At 38.2% G+C, this 20,680-nt stretch overlaps 1 protein-coding gene across 1 annotated transcript; it reads left to right on the top strand.

The window, feature by feature from the left end:
* The first annotated feature begins 392 nt into the window (after positions 1 to 392).
* Positions 393 to 19,516, top strand: LOC148216971 (cytochrome P450 2K1-like). The gene is made up of 9 exons (XM_088133859.1): positions 393 to 692; positions 1,471 to 1,633; positions 2,488 to 2,637; positions 5,934 to 6,094; positions 7,700 to 7,873; positions 8,446 to 8,590; positions 13,252 to 13,436; positions 13,739 to 13,880; positions 15,756 to 19,516. The coding sequence occupies exons 1-9, from the start codon at positions 510 to 512 to the stop codon at positions 15,941 to 15,943; spliced, it is 1,491 nt and encodes a 496-aa protein (XP_087989985.1). The 5' UTR covers positions 393 to 509; the 3' UTR covers positions 15,944 to 19,516.
* The last annotated feature ends 1,164 nt before the right edge of the window (positions 19,517 to 20,680 follow it).

Here is a 20,680-nt window from a genome sequence, read left to right as displayed (position 1 = left end):
TCAGACTTTGACACATCTCTGTGTGCTCCACTTTACAGTTCATTCTTTCTGTGGGTCGAAACTATAAGCTGATAGCCAATCATTAGCTCATCTGTTCTCTGGATGGAAATATTCATAAAAGAAGGAGAACATAGAGAATCAATATTTCATCATTCCTTAACTGAATAATAAAATATTGATTCCTAAAGGATTTCATGAGGATTTCACAACTCATTCTGTATTACATAATTATAATAGCTTATATACATCTGTCTTAAAAGCTGGATTGTTGTGCAATACAAATGCTGTGAAACAGGTTTGCAAAGTTTTCATACATCCCACATGTATGTGTATCACAGATAAGCTCAGATCAACTTCCTGGGGTGGAGAGACAAAACAAGGGCAAGGTTGAAGGTTTGATGATTCAGTAGAAAGAGTAGCTGGCCTATGCCTCAAGCAATGCTTTGAAAGAGAGGCTGTTGTTACTTCGGTTTGCAGAATTACTACTGAAAACTGTTTACTACAAGGAAATGGATTGGACTGGAGCAATTTTAATATTATTACTGTTCATTCTTGCAATTATGTTCCTTTTGAAGAAGGGCAGTTCCATAAACGACAGCTCCCCAAATCTTCCCCCAAGACCCAGGACCATACCCATTTTGGGAAATCTGCACCTGATGGATATGAAGAGGCCTTACAGAACAATGATTGAGGTAAAGCCTGATGATTAACAAGCCCGAGTGTTCTTTGCCATAATTTATTGATATAGCACAAAAGTTTGCTAACACTGAATTAAGTCATATGTGCTCCCTGTTGATTCTAAAGTATCTATGGAAATTTATGTACCAGGTGCTTGAATTCATTTAAATTCTCTGGTAGGATTATTCCAAGAAAAGCATTTTTGTTAGTCTGTTTAAATTTTTCTAATAATTTACTCAAACTGGAAGAGATGGTTAAAAAGCCCCATGAGCTTTTGGGGAAATATAAATGAGCGTATATTTTAAGTTCTTTCTTTACGAAATTCACATAATCACCTTCAAAAACTCCTAGGGGCACAATTGGAAAGTTTCTATGTGATCCCTTCAACAACGTGGCAGAGGCTCAGTTTCTCTTTCAGTGAAAATTCCACTATGTCCAGTCTTAAAGGCTCCAAGGCAGCTTTGAAAAATGCTGGAATATATCTGTTATGCAGGCTTCATACTCAGACAGTCCTGCACAGTTGATCCCCTTAGAATTTATGAGAAACATTTATCTGTTTGGCATGGTGATCAAGGATCATTTTATTCCATAAGGGTTCTTTTTGTGTTAAATATATATAACACGGAAATTAAATGCACTAATAAAAATAACAGCATCATAATGTCTCAGTCAAGGAAAATAACCTGGCCTCCACCTGGAATTGTGAGACATCATTTTTTAAACAAACTTCTGCATATGTGAGTCTAATTATTGATCAAAAGGGTCTTTTGTTTTTCATCTGCTGAATTCCAGTTGTCAAAAGAATATGGTCCCATTTTCCGCATCAAACTGGGATTCCAGGAATCGGTGGTGCTGATTGGCTATGAGACGGTCAAAGAGGCGCTGGTGAACTGGGCGGATGCATTCGGAGACAGGCCCTCCTTCCCCATGTTTGAGGATCTAATGAAAGGGTTTGGTGAGTTATTTCACTCTGGATCATAGCTGGCATTCCTTGCAGAGGTGTGATCAGTGCCATGGAGACATTTTCATAGGTAGTAAGAGAACTAGGAAACGTGTGGAAATCCAATCTGGAGAGAGATGCAGATAATTTTTTTCTTATTTGACTATATCCCTGCATGCCAACACTCTAGGTGGCACTAGAGAATAAAAAGATAAGACAGCATTGTAATAACAGCTTGAGTCATACACATAGACACACACCTAACAGATTTGGTTCTGTTTCTTTTGCAGATGTGGGATGTAGAGAGTCTTGGTGTTTTATATGCATTTTTCTATAAATGTCTACTCAGATACATAATTTTGCCAGTCTCTGTTCCCTGATTTGCATTTTTGTCCATTCCCCAAGGAGCATTTCTCCATTACATACGTACAATGTGTGCAACACAGACATGCACTGCCACAGAATCCATTAAAAAGATACAATGAAAATATTAGCCTCAAGCTAGAGAACTGAGAATTTGCAAGGCCTACTCCTGAGTGTTGGAATTGGCTGGTCCGTTGTCTATGGAAGGAAGTGTGTCTGTGTATGTGTGTTTTTCTCCCAAAGCCCCACTTGGTTCATCTCCAGCCTTCACTCCTGGCAAGAGGCACCTGGGTATTGTACACACTGGATTGTAACACTGACTCCTATAGGCAGCATATATATTTTTTTAAAGCATACCTTCAGAGGAAAGCGTGTACATTGCATTTCCAGTGCTTCTGGAAAGAGATGAATCAATCTTTTGGTGTAAAGATCACATACTGCTTTCTGCACCCTTCATTTCTGATACCCTAACAATCCTGGAAATAACTTCAGGTATTATTCTTCAGGTATTATTTTTTCTTGTGGTGAGAACTGGAAAGTGATGCGACGGTTCACATTATCCACATTACGGGACTACGGAATGGGCAGGAGGACCATTGAAGACAAAATCATTGAAGAGTGCACGGTCTTAATGAAGACAATTAAGACTTACGCAGGTGGGTTGGCATTTCCTCCTAAGGCTCTACTGGAGCATCTTCCAGGACGAACGTAGAATGCGAAATAACATCATCAGATTATATCAAATGAACAAGGAGTGCTTTTGGAGTACCTTCTCTCCAACAATTCTTAAATCCATTTTTTCCTTATAAATATGCTTAGTTGTCTAATGTATGCTAAATACATTTTAATTAATAATTTAGTAATTATAATATAATAATAATAATAATAATAATAATAATAATAATAATAATAATAATAGAGAAGCCTGACTTAATAGATGTCAAAATCCTTCTGGTAGTGTTCATACTGGAAACAATTTCTAATTCTGCTCTCTTGAATAATTTAGTGTACTCTAACACTCTCTTTTTAATAATAGTTCTAGGCTTAATTTTTGGTAAAATAAAGAGAGGAGTGTTAGGGCAGCCACCCAGTACCTAAACATGAAAATGTGTTGTACATTAGAGATATTGCTCCTCCCTGTTTGGGTCAATGGTAATCATTTTGCAGTTTCTCAAAGAACAAAAAGACATAATCTAAATTTATTAAGTGATGTAGAGTACATACTTCATATCCTACCAAATTCACCAACAAAAGTATTACCTTCCAATTGTCAATATTGGATTCCCTATTATCATCCGTTTAACACAGTCAAAAGGATCAAACTGGAGTTGGTGCACTTATTCAGCATCACACCTCCTTGGCAGTCAGTATAGCAGGAGAAAGAATTCCATATTTTCCAAAATATTGGTCCCTAAATCATTTCAGTTTATAAGACTTGTTATATGCCTAGCACCAGTATCTGGGCTGCAAAAATCTGTATGACTATGGGACAGCAGCAAAGAGGGACACAGAGCTCTAACCGCTGGAATTATGGTTCTCTGCATTTTCCAATCCAGAAAGGATATGGATAAAACTTACCATCCATTCACTAAGGTGAGGAATAAGAAAAAAGAGATTCCCTGTGAAATAAAATTAATCTAGAAAATTAAAGCTTCTTTATTGGCAAATGAGGTTCCATTTCGGGAGCATTCCTACACCCTACAAACTCATCATGCTATTTGCTTTTTGGTAAGCCAGTTGCAGTAAAGAAAGGCCTGAGAGCATTAAAAAAAGAAGAAAAAAAGCAAGGTCTCGTTTACACAAACACTGTTCAGCCTACCTCCCCATACCTTCCTAGCCTCCTAGCCTTGCAAACCATACTTTCTATTGCCAGGTCCACACAGAGCTTCCTATATTGTCTTTTGTCCCTTAATTGCCTCATCTCCTTCTTCCTGAGGATCTCATTTATTCCATCCAACCACAATGTACTTGGTCTTTCATTTCCTCTCGATCCATTCACTTTTCTTAATAAATTAGTTCAGTGATTTGATCCTCTTTCATTCTTTCTGTATGACCAAACTGCCTCAGTGTATTTCTTTCATTTCCCACTCCATTCATCTAATTTTTCTGCTTCTTCTGATGTATGAATTTCCATATACCCAAGTGGGCAGAAGCATTCTCTTATATCCAGCGAATGTGACACTCCCTGCTCAGTGTTGAACCTTTTGCTGCACATTCCATGTATTCTCATGCATGTTTTCAACTCATCATGAACCACTCAGTGCATTCAGCAATCAGTTGTCAACTCATGGAAAATGAGGCATAAATCAGTTTTCTTCACACTCTCTTCATATCAGTAATGTACAATAAACTTACCTGCTGATGTCCACTTATGTCTCAATTAATTTAATTTAATTTATTCAGGTACATGCTATGTACTGACAGATTCTCACTTGGAGAGGGTTTCTCTAAATAAATCAACAAACAGGTTTGTCATATTTCTGAAAATATAATGTAAAAAATATAGAGGAAGATGCTGAATTGTACCACAGATATTAAATCTGTGTAAAGTTCATCTATGAAAATTTGTTTCCATTTCTGTTAGGAACATATTTAAGTGCAATGACCTGAAATACAAGTTATAGGGCATGGTTATTTGAAGGACTGCCTGTCTCCCACAGTTTCTGCCTAGCCAGTTTGTGCTGGCAGAGCTAGTTAGCTCCAGGTTCCTTCAGTGGAACAGTGCCATCCATCAGGACCCAGGAGGTGAGCCTTCTTTGTGGTGGCTCCTGTCCTCTGGAACAAGATCTTCCTTGAAATCCATGCAGGTTCCACCCTGCTGGTGTTCCATAATGCCTTGAAGACATCATTGTTTGTTCTCTCAGACCTTGGATTAAAGTGGACGGAGCCTCTTGTTGGATGTCTTTTTGCCTATGTTTTTGTACTGAGTGACCAGATCCCATCTTGGATGTGTATGTGTTTGTGTGTGTGTGTGTGTGTCTGTGTTTTATACTGGGTCTATAGTGTGTATTATATGATGAGTTGGTTTGGTGTCAGGATAAACACCTAAATATAAATAAATAAATAAGTGTATAAACAAACCAATCAATCAATCTGTAGAATTTTCAAATGAAATAAAATGCTACCTCTGGGCTCTATCCTAACTGGACCCAGAAAATTATTTTGGCATCTTGAAATTAAATTAGTTGGTTCTGGTTTCGAAAGGATTCTAAGGCAACTGGTTGATTTGTTAGTCTTGGTACAGAAGACTCAGATTACTACGTACACTCAAGTCTCGTTCATATTTGCTGCTATCATGGATCAAATCTTACCTTCTACTTCATTGCACATGATAAAGCCAAGCTTGAATGGAAGTGATGGAATCCTCAAAAAGAAAGAGGTGAGAGATTTAAAAAAAGCAAAAGAGAGTACATGAAATGATGTATGACTGTAGTGGAAAGAAGGATGGTTGGTAAGGATAGAAGGGGACGATTTGGTGTAAACTAGATTTACTTGTATTTCATAAGCATCCCAAATCATTAGAATAACACTCCTATTTCATTCTGCTTTAGTCAATATGCTCATGTATGCCATAAGAAATCTAGTCCAAACCAAACTGAACTGGTTTTGAAGCTGAGTAGCCAGCTGCTGTTTAAAACTGCAATCGTTTAATGAGGAGGCATCCAAATGCCTTTGCCAAGGATTTTATTCCCAAGGACTTCCCATTTGCAACAAAATAATTACTGATTTAGGTTTAGATATTACAACTGTGCCTCTGCAGCAATCAGTTATCATTCGAGTACTTTTTCCTATTTCTTAACCTAAATATTTCCAATTTCATCAGTACTGGCTATAAACGTTTATGATAAATGCTCCTTTTATGTAATCTGACTTTGAGTCTAAATGTCATGAAGAGTAGATTTAATCTGGCACTTTTTCACAGTCCTGTTTTAATTCATTTTTCATTAACCAGGGAAACCATTTGAGATCACAACCATTATGACAACTGCGGTTTCCAATATAATTGTTTCCATTCTATTTGGCAAACGGTATGACTATGAAGACGCCACATTTCTACGGCTACTGAAGTTAATCAATGAAAATATGCAACTTTCAGGAACCTTGGATATATTGGTAATCTCATTTTTCATTTGAAGAAAAAATTCATGGAATATAGGCAGCACACTGTGTGTCATTAGCCCCTCTTTTCACTGCCATAAATAACTCTGTCTGTATACTTAAAGAAGGCTTAACTTCATTGCTTTCCCAACATATAAAAAGGAAATAGGTGGGAGCCTGCTAGTTATCAGCCAATTAGTTTTCTTTTAGTAATTGGCAAACGATAGGATATGTCAGATTTTTATATTATAACCTTTTTGATTGGCTGTGCTCTAATACCATGGTGCCTGAATACTACGGTCTGATGAAAGAGTGCATAATTTTGTAGCTTTCAGCAGGAAAATGTTATAATCTGCCAGATGGAACTGTCCATGTTGCCTTCATAGATCTAAAGGTGGTTTTTGACTCTCTACCCCACGATAAACTCTGAAGAAAATTAGTAGCCGCTACGTTTGATCTCCATTTTCTCAAAGTGATCATACAATTACATTGAGCGGGTTAAGATCTTATGCAGCTTTAAGATCCAAACAGACAGGTATCTTGTTCATAGCATGCCTGATATAACAGCTATGGAAAAAAAGAAAGTCTGGTTCATTGGTGTTACTGTACTGGGTGATGCTAGGATTGAGGAAAAAACAATTGGAAAAAATTAGGAAATATTGGGAGTTGCAGATCGAATTTGAACATCTATGGAAAAAGAAATCCATTGTTATACCAGTCATGACTGGAGCCCTTGGAGCAATACCTAAAGGACTTCTTCAATATCTGTAAATATTGAATTTATCAGTCCTGAACACCCTAATTTTGCAAAAAGGACCCTGCTTAGAACTGCCTATATTCTTAGGCGCTACCTAAATAATTCTTAGGTCCTTGGTTAGGACTTGAATTATTAAGTTTCCACCAGTCTTGGATTGTGAATCTAACTGTAGATTGCCCACTCATCATCATCATCATCATCATCATCATCCATTATTGCAAAGCATGTTACTTGTCGTAGGCATCTGCAGCAAGATTTCATCCAAATGATGACATGAACATGATGATATCAGGATTCAAATTCCCCCCTAACATAGTTACATGCAAACATCTCATGCAAGTACGCAAACCATTTTTTAGCTTCGTCATGCATGCTTTAACTTCATCATGCATGCTTCAAAACTTCCTCTCCCTTCTCCCTACAGGCTTGTGAATGCACTCAAATTAGAGAGGTGAGAGCCTTCATTGAAAATACTTTTTCCATTTTTTTTTTTCTTTATACTGCACAACTCTAAACATACTAAATAGCTCTCTTGACTAGAATTTACATTTCTTATATTGATCATTCTCATTGCTTGTTTGGGAATCAACAGGATGTGAGCAGGAGGAGGTCATTTAATAGTATGTTGGAAAATGAGCGCTCCCTTTCCCAATAATTGTGTGGATTTTAGTCCATAGTATTTGGGCCTTAGTGAATTAGAAATATTGACTATCCACAGCTCCCTCAATCAGGTGTTTTTGCTTACTATTGCTGTTTATTTTTTGTAGACATATGGACCACATGTATTTTTTGGATGTCCACCTGAGAAATGTATTCAAAATATTTACCTTTCTTAATATATTTTTCTTCTATTCTTCTTTCAGATATATCACTTATTTCCCAGATTGGGGTCCCTTTTGGGTTCTTATAAGAGAAGAGTGAAGTATAGAAAAGAACTTCATGATTTCCTACAAGCCATCTTTATAGAGCATCTCAAAGATCTTGATGAAAATGACCAGAGAAGTTTTATTGATTCATTTCTTGTTCAGCAAAAAGAGGTAATGGATTATTTTATGCATGCCTGGAAGTTCTGACGACCTTTTTACATGTTTTAAAAAGATGCCTCCATATAAACTACATACAGGTTGGTAAGACCCTTGCTTTAGGAATGTAGAAGAGAATAATTTTTTAGCAGTTTCATTCCCTCTTCATTACTTTGTTTCAGAATCTGCAGCACTAAAGCTACAGCCAAACTGTTTTTTCCCCATTAAAAATATCATCAATATAGAGCCTGTTCTGAGGGGTGGCTCCACGGAAGTTGCCATTTGGGGATCCTTAGGGTCAACCTTTCAGTGCACTATGTGAATATTTTCTGCCTTTAAATATATGACTTTTCTAGAGTTTCAACTTTTTTTCATTCCAGCAAAATGCCTGAAATGCAATGTCTCTCAATTCCTTTTGGCAGTACAACTTCAATAGCACTTTGTCATTTTGTAAAAGGTAGACAATCTCCCCAGGTCTGGAGGGCAAAATATTGTCCATTCAAGGAAGTGGCCTCTCAGCCTTCTGGAATTTACCTCACATCAATACACTGAGCTTCGTTGCTAGTGCTTTTTCTTGATCACTTCAGGAGAAGAAGACGACGACTGAGGGATATTTCCACTATGAAAACCTTGAAGCTGTTGTGGATGACTTATTTGTTGCTGGTACAGAAACGACTGCGACCACACTGCGCTGGGCCATACTCCTAATGATGAAGTGCCCAGAAATTCAGAGTATGTTTCATTTTAATGTCTTATAAAAGTAACTGAAAGAAAGAAGGATTTGGCAGCTGATAATATTATTTGAATGAGGGGAAGATAGGAAGCAAGAACAAGTTGCCCTTCTCTCTCCCTCTCTCTCTCTGTTGACATTTTTAAAGAAAGTTTAAGTGAACAAAAAGAATGGATAAAAAAAATTACAGGTGACTAAACAGGAAATTTACTAGCATCAGAGAACATAAAGTTTTTCCATATTTCATTCATTAATTGTAAATCACTGTGTATTTTAAAAAAAACCTGTTAATCTATATTAAGTTCTAAAAACAGTAGAAATATCAGGGACAGTAATAACTATTGTATAAAAGATAAAAATTTAGGAAATCTTATAGATCTAAAATGTTAAGATTTTATGTAAAGGGAAACCCAAATTTGGATCTGGTAAATACCCAGATATAAAATTGTAATCTAGAAATGGTTTCCAAACTGAGTTAAATACATTGTCAGATTTACCTTTAAGATACAAAACTATTTTGGGGATCAACACAGGTTCCTACAACTTAAATAGTGATGCTTCTAGAAAGGGGATCAAGCGTCTTTTCAAATAAGAAACATAAAATATTTTGTAGCACTTAACATATACAGAACTAATTCAGAAATCTTTATGGGAATGTATGGCTTAGCAACATTTAATAAAAATATCACAGTTTGAAAAAGAAATTCAACTTTTAAAATATGTTTTATTCTAATATAAACCAGTTAACAGAACTGTTGTGCTTTAGAGCATTGATACCAAATATGGAAGAATGATCTGTTTGATCATTACATTTTGAACAATTTGCAGCAAATGTTCATGTTAGCTATCAAAATTGGAGTATGATGAAACTCCTGTAATAAAACATCATATACCAGGTTCCTCTGAGTATCATATTCGGTGTAAATTTTATGTTCTTTTTCTACTGAAATTTCCATTGTTGCATATCTAAATTCTGCATCCATTTAATCATACAGTCTTTAACTTGTTTGGTTTCTTTTTTTTTCAAATAATTTTATTAAGAATTATAAATGAAAACAATAAAAACCAATACAAACTACAAAAAATACAAACAAAACACACACACACACACACATACAAACATACACAAAAAGGGGGGGAGAGTGTAGAAAAGTAAAAAAGAGGGAAAAAGAAAAAATGAAAATGAAAAAGTAGCTTCCTCCTTCATCCCAGCAAGTAAAGACAATTTTAATAGCTTATCACCATCTCTAAATAAAACAAGCATAACTCTCTTCTCCCCATAATTCATCTCTTAAGTAATGAACGACAACAAAAACAAAAACAAAATCCAAATGTTACATCATTCTTTGTCTGCAAAAGTCCAGTAAGGGCAGTCAGATATAATTAATTTCCTCTTTTAGCCCTGATCAAACAAGCCAACCTCATAAACCTTCCCTGAATTTTTAAAATTATTCTTCAACTCCTTCAAAAAAAGTCCTAGAGGTCATTTCCTGATCATCTGAGCATTCAGACAAAAATCCTTCAGAACTTTAACAGATTTCTTTCACACTTACAGTAGATAAAGTTTATCCTTTTGTTTGTCACTTCTGAAAAAGTCTTCCATGCCTTGGCAAAGCTCTTTTGTATATCCAGAAGAAAAAAGATATCCAAGTGCCCACAGCGGTCCATGAAGTTCCTCACCTATGTGAGGAAATAGGGCAGTTGCTCGGGATCCCCCGAGAATTGGCTCTTGAGGTTCCTGAACCTGAGTGCCTCTGTCACCCGTTGGTCATCTGCTGCAGCTCCCGTGGGTCTAGCCATCGCTGCTAGCCTGGGCATGGACTCTGCGCTGCCTCCCACTCCTCCGCTGACTCCTGGGACCTCCCCAGCTGGAGCTCCAGGTCCGCAAAGCAGTGCCTGCAGCATCCCCAGCATGGCTGCCAACTGCCGTTGGAAATTGCCTTTCATCTGGGATATCCGGTCCTCCAGCTCCCGGTTCCAGGATCCTGAGCCTCAACACTTCATGCGTCCGCATCCCGACGGGCCCCCAGGTCCCAATTCTACACTGACGGACCACCTTGTGTCCTGAGGTGTGGGTGTGGGGCCCTCTCTCCTCCTTTCCTCTCAGACCATCTCTTCCACCACCAGGGTCTTGGGTCTGGATTACTCGCCACCTCGTGAACTCGCCTCCTCGCTGTTGCTTGCCATCGCTGTGTGAGGTTGACCAGGTCCGGTAGGTTGTCGGCAAATGAAAGAACATGAGCGCTCCTCGGTAGGGTTACTCTGGGTAGAGCTCAAGGCGAATCCTGGCTTTATGTAAGGATCGCTGCACTCAGCGCTGAGCAAAAACCCCGTGAGACACAGGCTCGGACAAAAGTTAGTTTACTCAGGTGCAATGCGTAACGGTTACAAAGCCAGGATTGGCTTGGCATGGTTTCTTTTAGTCTTCTTATAGGGTCCCCCCCTTGACCCGCAGTACCCCTCGGTTCCACCCCTTGCCCTTGCCCAGGGCAGCCCATCTGTTCGTGGCCATCTTCCTTCCCCTCGCCTTGATGGCAGATTCAGCCAGTTTCTATTGTGTTCTGATCGGCTTCTTTTCCCTCTCCTGCCCTTGCGTTCCTGGGGCTTTTCTTGTGGTGGTTGTTTTAATCTGGGTTTGAATTGCCCGCTGATTGCTGTGCTTCCGGTGTATCATAAGCCGGAGTTGCCTGGGGCGCCTGGGGCGCCGGCTGCACTAGTGTTGCCGCTTCTTAATTGCCCGCCCTCTGCCAGTAGTTAACTTGTGGTTGCATCGTTTACTTGCCCTGATTACCTTTCTCCTGAGGTGGTGAAATTGATGAACGGCACTGCGCTGCTGCGCTAGGCTGAATCTGACACTTGTAATGTCCAACCTTCAAGGTCTCCTTATCATAAAGAAACAAAAGCAATCACCATTTTCCCATGAGAAGATACCTTCTAATAAATTCAAAAATATAACTCGAAACTTCTGTGGCCCCTTAATCCATTATTAACTTTCCAAAATCCATATACTAAGCACCCTCTTGCTGCATAGTAAAAAAAAAAAAAAAAAAGTCATATATCTTCAAAACTCTTAAGATCAAATTTCCACCATCATCTTTTAAGGAGGTGGAGACTCACCCAATGAATACAGTAAACCTAGCGGGCCCAAAGGGTCTTAATCTCTCCAAAACACAACACATTAAAAATTAATCCAGAAAAGTGATTAAGACATAAGGCTCGGTCGAGCTTAATGTCCATAAGGCTGCTTTGCAAGTGTGAGCTTGATGTAACCCCAGCTCCCAGCCACGCCACTCATAAGCTCACCCTGAAATGACAGTTTCCATAGTCTACTCACGAGCAGCCACTGTCCAGAGTCACCTGGATGATCTCAATGACCTCTCCTTTGATCTGGAGAGATTACACCAGCCCGGATCCAGCATCCAGCCGCAATTTCTCTCAGAAAAGCTGTCTTACTAGCCAGCAAGGCAGTAAGACATCAGCTTGCCAAAGCACTCACAGGGAGTGTCTTTTAACTTGTTTGGTTTTTAAGTCATACTTCAGCAACAATTTGTAGATCAGGCCCAACAGATACTCCAAGTCTTATGTTGTAAGAATTTCAAATTCAGTGAAATCCCAAAGTATTTTCCCTTTATTCTGCTGTTCTTTTAATAGTACATTACTCATTTGAAGATCTTAAAATCAGTCAGGTGGGAATCAGCCCTACATTTGCCTACATCAGGAAATGCAATCTACAAGAAAATGAGAAATATATTGTATTGAAAAAGACTATAGTAACAGGATATTGCAAGTGTGACTGCATTTTCCCTTCCTCCTTTACCCCAGGAAGTATACCTCAAGAGCCAGTCTGAATTTCTTCCCTTTACCCCAGGCTCAGAGTATATTTTGGCACATGTTGTTGCCTTAACAATTTCTCAATAGTTTCTCAAGGTATTTTCCAAAGATCCTTATAAGGGGAAAAACTATTACATAAACTGCCTTTCCTGTTTATATTTTAAGGAACTTGTGGAATGTGAAGCTGAAGAGATAGTGTTGTAAGATGTTTCCATATTAAAGGTTCACACACTTAGACTCTTCAGCCATTTCTGAAAATTATGCTTCCATTACCCCCATTACTATTTCTTAGAGAAATAGCAGATTACACCCTAATATGAACCAGGACTGAGGAGAATTTTCTGTTTACAATAATGTATTCTAACTATGATCAGGCCTTGACTCATCTCTATGTGCCCCACTCAACATTTCATTCTTTCTAGGGCTTGAAAATGTAAACTGATAGCCAATTCCTAGTCCATCTCTCCTGTGGATGAAAGCATTCATTAAAGAAAGGGAAAAGAAAGGAAAGAAAAAATGCAAACACAGATCACAGATTAGTATTACTAGTTCTCTACTACAAATGTACTTGGATTCATAGCCTTCTCTTCTAATGTTGCAGAAGAAATATTTCTAAATGCACTTAAGCAGGTTCAAATACACAAAACTCTTACCATATTTACAAATTGCCACTAACAGTAACATTTTTGCAGCTTTTTATTTCTTCTTTCATATAGGAATTTGTTGTGCCCTTCTAATGTATCGTCAAGTTCCTTTATGTTTTAGTACCAGTTCTCCAAAAATGCTCACAATTCTGGGCATTTCAATACTTAATATTGATTTCTTCTCCCAGGGAAGGTCCAAGAAGAAATTGCAGAGGTGATTGGAGATCTCCAGCCAAGGACAGAACACCGAGCAAGAATGCCTTACACCGATGCAGTAATTCATGAAGTTCAACGGTTTGCTGATATTATTCCAACCAATTTGCCACATGCAACCAGCATGGACATCACTTTCAAAGGCTTCTTCATTCCCAAGGTGATCAGTCTAAAATCACTTCATTATGCAAGATCAAGTCTTTTTTGTACAGTATCAGGTAGAATTTTTTAGTTCAGTAAAATGCAGTTTTAAGAGCTATTGAGCACTGGCCCAGCTGATAATCAAACTGTTTTGCTGTTTTTCCCTTCAAGTTTTTTTGAACATGTGCATTTCTCCATGTCTAGTCTTTACCTGTCATTATTTTAAAAAATCATACCTTTGCAATACCATCAGTAATTTCTATAGCAATGTGTTAAATAGATATACTCTTTTTAATACAGTTTTTCCCTTCCACTTTTTAGGGCACACACATTGTTCCATTGCTGTCATCAGTGCTCCATGATGAAACTCAGTGGGAGAAACCTCATGAATTCTACCCTGAGCATTTTCTTGATTCGGAAGGAAAATTTGTGAAAAAAGATGCATTCCTGCCTTTCTCTGCAGGTAAGGGTCTCCGTACATGTGTCCAGGTGTCCCGAAATAGGCAACCCTTAAACATTCCTTGGAGAGAAACCTTCACAAGAGATCGTGGAACATTTGAAACAACAACAATAAAACTTCAGTTGAATGTTCTTCATTTAATGGTGTTTGATATAACGTTTGTCCCTCTGCCAGGGATATTAAGGCTTTCAGGGGGAAAGGAAGAGTTAGCCTGAGTCCTGAGCAGAAGGAAGACTTGATTGCCAAAGTAGATTGTGGGGTACCTGGGAAAAATATGGTGTGCGAAAACAATCCACATCTGATATTGGCAAAGCGAGAGAGAAACTGAAGATCTGTATCTTCCAATACAATGCTGATCTTATCACCAGAAATTAAGGCAGGAAAGCATAGGAAAAAGGTACAAGAATCATGATGGAAGAAGAAGGGACGAAACGGTATGTGCAGTAGTGTTAGCTGGTGTTAAGGAGTGCGGCATGGAACTGAGATCAGCTACCCAAATGGTAGCCAACTCACGAATGTAAGTTCCATTGAAGAATGCTTTTGGCAATTTAATAAATGCTAAGGTATTGTTAACAAATAAAGCGTTTGTGAAAAGTTGAGTGTACCAGTGGAAGTGATAAAGCCATATAGAAGAAAGTTAAATGAACTTATTTAGGAAGTTTGCATGATACTGCCACAGAATTACAATGCCAATGAGATGAATCAATCCTCCAGCTCATGGACAGGGAATCATTCTGGCCACCAATATTTTACGGAATCGTGGAGTCCTTGGTGCTCTCCGAACTTGGTGGTTTGCTTAGAGACATTTCATTACTGACTAGATAACATCATCAGTGCTAGTGAGTGCGGGGTTTGCTTCCTGTTTATATATAATAGCTTCTTCTGCCAATGTTGGTGGGGGTAATGGTTTTCTCCTTGGTAGTTCCCTGATTAGGGTATTGTTTTCCACTTGACTGTTGGTCTGGTGTAAATCCCTGCTTTTCTGGGTGTTGGCTGCTGGAAACGATGTGTTCTGGTCTTTTTGTTTCCTTCTTAGCTTTTTATGTGTCTCTTTTGGATGGTGTGTAAATGTGGTTTATCTCTATGTGTCTATTGATGGCTGCTTTGTCTGAATGCCAGGCTTCCATGAATTCCCTAGCATTTTTGGATTTTGTTTGGTCCAGGATGCTCACGATTTCCCTGTTGAAACTATGGTTGTGTCTGTCCATGTGTTGTGAGATTAAGGAGATTTCATCGTGTCTTCTGACTGCTAGATGGTGTTCATGGATGCACTCTGCTAGTCTTCTGCCTGTCTATCCTACATAGTGGTTGTTACCATCCTTACAATGTATGTTGTAGATGACTCCTGTTTTTTCTTCTTGGGCGATTGGGTGTTTTGGTTTACTTCAGATGTTTTGGAGGACTTTAGTTAGTTTGTGTGCTATGATGATGCCATGTGGTTGTAATAGTCTGTTGGTTTTTTCTGAGATGTTTTTGATATATGGTAGTGTTATCCTTTTCATAGCTTGTGTTGGTTGTGCTGTAGTGGATTGAGTAGTCAGGCACTTTTTGATAACCTTGACCTCAACCCTGAGCTACCTGTATTCCTGTAGTTGTAGTTACCATCTCTACCTAGAGTGGGATGCTCAATCAGCTTTATTTTTAGGGCATCAGTGTAGAAGGGTACTTATGAAGGTTCATCTTTCTTTTAAGATTAAGATGATTCTGACACAATCCATTTCTATTTTATTGTTGCATTTTAGCTTGTTTCCATAGGAATGTTCTGAAATAACTTTTCTTTTTACTGATCTCTCCATGGCCATATGACAATGGGAAGCTATGTAAAATAGTTTTAAAAACCAATAAACCCAGCTTTTTTCCATGTATGCTTTCTTCCAGGTCGGAGAGTATGCGCTGGTGAGAACCTTGCCAAAATGGAGCTCTTCCTCTTCTTTACAAGCCTCCTGCAGAGATTTACCTTCCAGCCACCCCCAGGGACATCTAAAGATGACCTGGACCTAACCCCTGCATTTGCGTTTACAACCCCTCCTATGCCTTACAAGACCTGTGCCATACCATGTTCATAAGAGACAAGACATTGATAACAGCCCTTTTCTCAGCCTTGGACTATGCAAGTCTGTATGGTCTTGGCTTAATAGGTTGTTTGAAACTGAACTGTAATGTTTTCCATGTACATAAAATCTAGATTCTGAGAGTGAAAAAGTAGGGAAATCATGACATGCTATGTACTTTGTACTCTTATTACTGATTTTTTTTTCTTTTGGAGCCATTTGTTTCCTTTTATCTTTTACTATTTTTTCTGCCCTAAAATTTTCTATTTCTTTTGCTTTTACTTATTTTAATTCATTTTTTAAGCAATATAGATGTTTTTACAATAGTTAAACATACTTATATATTTGTTTGTTTCAACAAGTTATTGATTGGGTTGTAGTAACAGTAACAGTAATAGTAATAGAAAAAGTCCAGTGTCTAGACTGCTTAGCTGGTTTCCAAGTGTATTGTCTCTTCATTAAACATATTTTGGCATAATCCTTAAGTTAAATTGGCCATGCTTTCTCCTAAAACATAAGGGATCCATATCTTCAAATGACAGAAAGACTAAAATAAATAATTTTAGTCTGTGCAGAAGACTTGTGCAGAAAAATTATTAAACAAATTGATTTCTTGTACCAATAAGAGCACACAATGACACAGAATGAAGATGAAATTATGGTGTCATTTGATGTCACAGCACTCTTCATGTCCATAAACACAGAACTAGCGAAAGAATCCATATCAGCGGTACTACACCACACACCCGACTTAACCAAATACACTGAGATCAAAATACACAGAATCATGGACCTCGTTAACGTCTGCCTCACCACCTATTTTCAATTGGATGGACAAATATACCAACAAATCAGAGGCACACCCTTGGGATCACCACTGTCAGGACTCATAGCAGAGATTGTAATGTAACGCTTAGAAGCTATAGCACTGCCACACATACAGCCTAAAATATGGATCCGGTATGTAGATGACACATTTGTTATAATAAAAAAGAAACAACTAGAGAAGACACATGAAACCATTAACAACGTCTTCAAAGGAATAAAATTCACCAGAGAAGAAGAAAACAACAACACACTACCCTTCCTGGATATCCTCATCAGCAGAAGAAACAACAGGAAATTAGAAACCCAAGTTTATCGGAAGACAACCCACACCAATCAAGTACTCCACTACCAAAGCAACAACCCGGCCTCCCACAAGAGGAGCTGTGTAAGAACATTATTCAAGCGAGCACAAATGCATTGCAGCAACCCAGAACAGGAGAAAAAGGAAAAAGACCACCCATACAACATCTTCCAACAAAATGGATACCCACGTAATTTTATCAAAAAGTGCCTGACCACTCAACCTACTACAACACAACCCACACAAGGCATGAAAAGGATCACACTGCCATACATTAGAAATGTCCCAAAAACCACCAACAGATTATTACAACCATATGGCATCTCTGTAGCACACAAACCAACAAAATCACTCCAAAATATCCTAAGTAAACCAAAAGACCCAGTTGCCCAAGAAGAAAAAAGGAGTCATCTACAACATACAGCGTAAGGACTGTAACAAACACTACATAGGACAAACAGGCAGAAGACTAGCAGAACGCATCCATGAGCACCAACTAGCAGTCAGAAGACATAAGGAAAATTCCTTAATTGTACAACACGTGGACAAACTCAACCACAGTTTTAACTGGGAAACTGTCAGCATTTTAGACCAAGCCAAATCCAAATATGCAAGAGAATTCTTGGAAGCCTGGTCTTCAGACAAGGCAGCAATTAACAGACACATAGAGATAAACAGCATCTACATACTATTCAAAAGAGACAAATGACCAGAAGATCATCTCACCAGCATTCAATCACCAGCAATCATCTCCAGCAATCATCACCAAGATAAGCAAAGGTCACCACCAGGCACACAATCAAGCAGTCAACATATGCTGATCAATGAACTACCAAAGAGCAAAACACAACCCCCACCCCCACCAGCACTGGCAAGGCAGGCCACAGCAGATAAATAGAGAGCAAACCTCATCCCATTTTAGCACTGAAGATGTTACCTAGCCGGGTAATGAAACGTTTGCAAAAAAAGAACCAAGCTCAGAGAACCCCAAGGAGTCCACACGACACAGAATTTATCTGAAATAAAAAAGCAGTACCAATGGGAAACAATGACCTTTAACATTACTGGGAATTTATTTCACAAAAAGTGAAAAAATATTTATTTATGGACAATGATTCCCAGATTTGGGGAAATAGAATGGCAGATATTTAAAGATGGAAAAAGCTGTAACTGTTCTGGTTGGGATGAACATCTTGCCAAGGCTCAAGTTTTTGTTCCAAGGGATCCCAGTAAGAACAGAAGACAAGACACTATATCACTGGTGAGATGAGCAACTGATGTCGTACAGTCTAAGAAATGTCCTAGGACATTTCAAGTTCAAAAATGTATAACACTGGAAAGAAGGAGGTGGACAGGTGGCCAATTGTGTTACCAGGCTAGTTGTTTAACTGGGATAAGAGATTGAATTTGCACACATACCTTAGGTCTGCTACAAGTAGAACAATACAACCAATAATGCATCATTCAGTAAAAGGAGTGTCTTAAAAATGTGAGACAAACATAGAAAAGTGTCCATTGCCTCTTACCTCAAGATGAAATATTTACTTTCATATGCAAAGGCAATTGATCAGTAGAGGGATAACAATTTGAATGGACTGCAAGACTTCATTATTAATAAGACAAGGATGAAATCCTTTGAAGCTCTCTCTTCTGAATGGCCAGAATCACCTCATCAGTTGCAATATCTATAAATCAGTAGCAGAGTCCAGAAGGAATTAGAAAAGCCACTTAGAGCCTGACAGGATTTATGAACAACATATTACACAAAATCAGATCAGTATGATTCAGAAAGCGAACTAGTCAAAGACTATATGATTAAATAGATGCAGAATTTAAAGAGAATAATTAATATATAACAATAGGAATGGAAGAAAATTATCAATTTACAGTCAGTGCTACATTCAGAGGAAATTGGTAAAAGATGTTCTACTGATGATATATTACTTCAGTGTTGGTTACCAGAATAGACAGTTCATTCTCTATTGCGTTGTCAGAAATACAATAATCAGGGCTGATGACTTCGGTCATGTTTGGTAGCACTGTTATAAAGCCCAGTAATACTGGAACCTGATTTATAACAGCATGAAATCAATCTTAAAGGAAAGTTTTTCATTTCAGGTGGCTATCATTTTTTTTAAATTAAATGTTACGAACTTTTATATTCCCAGAAAGAATACTCAGCTGGCTTTGCACATGGCAAACATCTTAGATCAGGCAGAAATTACTGCAATTTATAATTTATGATTTGCGCTAGACTGGTGTTGATTACTGCATAATAACTCCATTTAAATAACAGCATGTTAGCACTGACACAAATTTTCAAATTGCAGACTTATATTAACATCCTTTTGAATTTTTAGCTAATTTTACTATGTTTGTAAATTTCATTTTAATCTATTTTTGTTCATTGTGTTTTTTCTAGTTTTTCTTTGTACTTGCAGAAGTAATAAATGAGAAAAGAGGTAATTAAGAGAAAATTTTCATTTATGAAATGATTATGTTCATGTGTTCTGGGTAAGAATACATGCATACACATAGATAAAAAGCTGTAGATTAATATAAAAGGTTTAATGGTTGTATAGCACTCTTACTTTCTCAATACACCGGGTCATCTCTAAGCAGAAGGAGGGAAGGAAGGAAGCATAAGTAAGTTTCACCCTCTTCTTACAATCTGCTTTGCCACAGGGTGACTGCAACAGGGCTTCATGTGCCCACAGACTCTTTCTGTACAGCCAAAGGGGCAATTAACATAGCAAGGATGGGGAAAGTTATTACATTCTTTTCCATTCCACCTCCTCACGCTTAGAAATTCAACTATTCATGAGAACTCATGGGTATGATATATTTTGAAACATATTGGTGTTTCATTTGGTGGGAATCAATGAAAGAAAGAAAGTAACATGATCTAGCTTTTGATCCACCCAATGCTGGTATATAACCTCAGAAGTTTGCCAAGAGGAAAAGTGCCGCTAGGTGAATATTATTGCTCACACTGATCTGGGGCAGAGTTCTCTGATCTTGGGGTTACAAAATCTCTCTTGCTTTCAGTAGAACTTGCATTGTACCAGTCAAGGCCAGGCAATAAAATCAAGAATTGAGAACAAGAGGGAAACCGGTAACAATCAGAGGGCTAAATAACTATGCTTTCCTGAGTAAACTACAGATAGAAGGAGGAGAATGGACTGATTTTCCAAGAGGCATTGAGAGAACTACAGACAGCCTGTCTTCTGAAAGTATTCAGTCTCATAATGATTCCATTCTGCAAAAATGAAAAGAATGTCATTCATGTCCACTTGACTGATAGGCAGATGTTTTAGGATTGCCCATTGGGTGAAAACTTCCAAATTGATTGGAAGCTTTTGTAAGTGCAATTTGTAGTTCTCTCCAGGAAGAGAATTCTGTAAGGATGTGAAGGAGACTGGAAGCTGAAAAGGAGCTTTGGAGTGGGCAAAGGCAGATACATCCTAGTACTTACTGACACCTTCTGAAAGCTGTAACTTTTCCTGGGCTCATCATGTTAGCTGTGCATCCCACGTAAATATTTAAGGAACTGCTGAAAGTCCATTGGTGCCCACTCCAATTATGCACCCTCTTTGAAACCACAGGTCCACAAGCATAGCAAA

This window comes from Python bivittatus, unplaced genomic scaffold (genome assembly GCF_059951505.1).
Source record: "Python bivittatus isolate LINGU-HERP-01145 unplaced genomic scaffold, Pbiv_v1 ctg000020_np1212, whole genome shotgun sequence".
NCBI lineage: Eukaryota > Metazoa > Chordata > Lepidosauria > Squamata > Pythonidae > Python > Python bivittatus.
The sequence above is the reverse complement of the archived record's forward strand: the minus strand, read 5'-3'. Positions and strand labels throughout refer to the sequence as shown.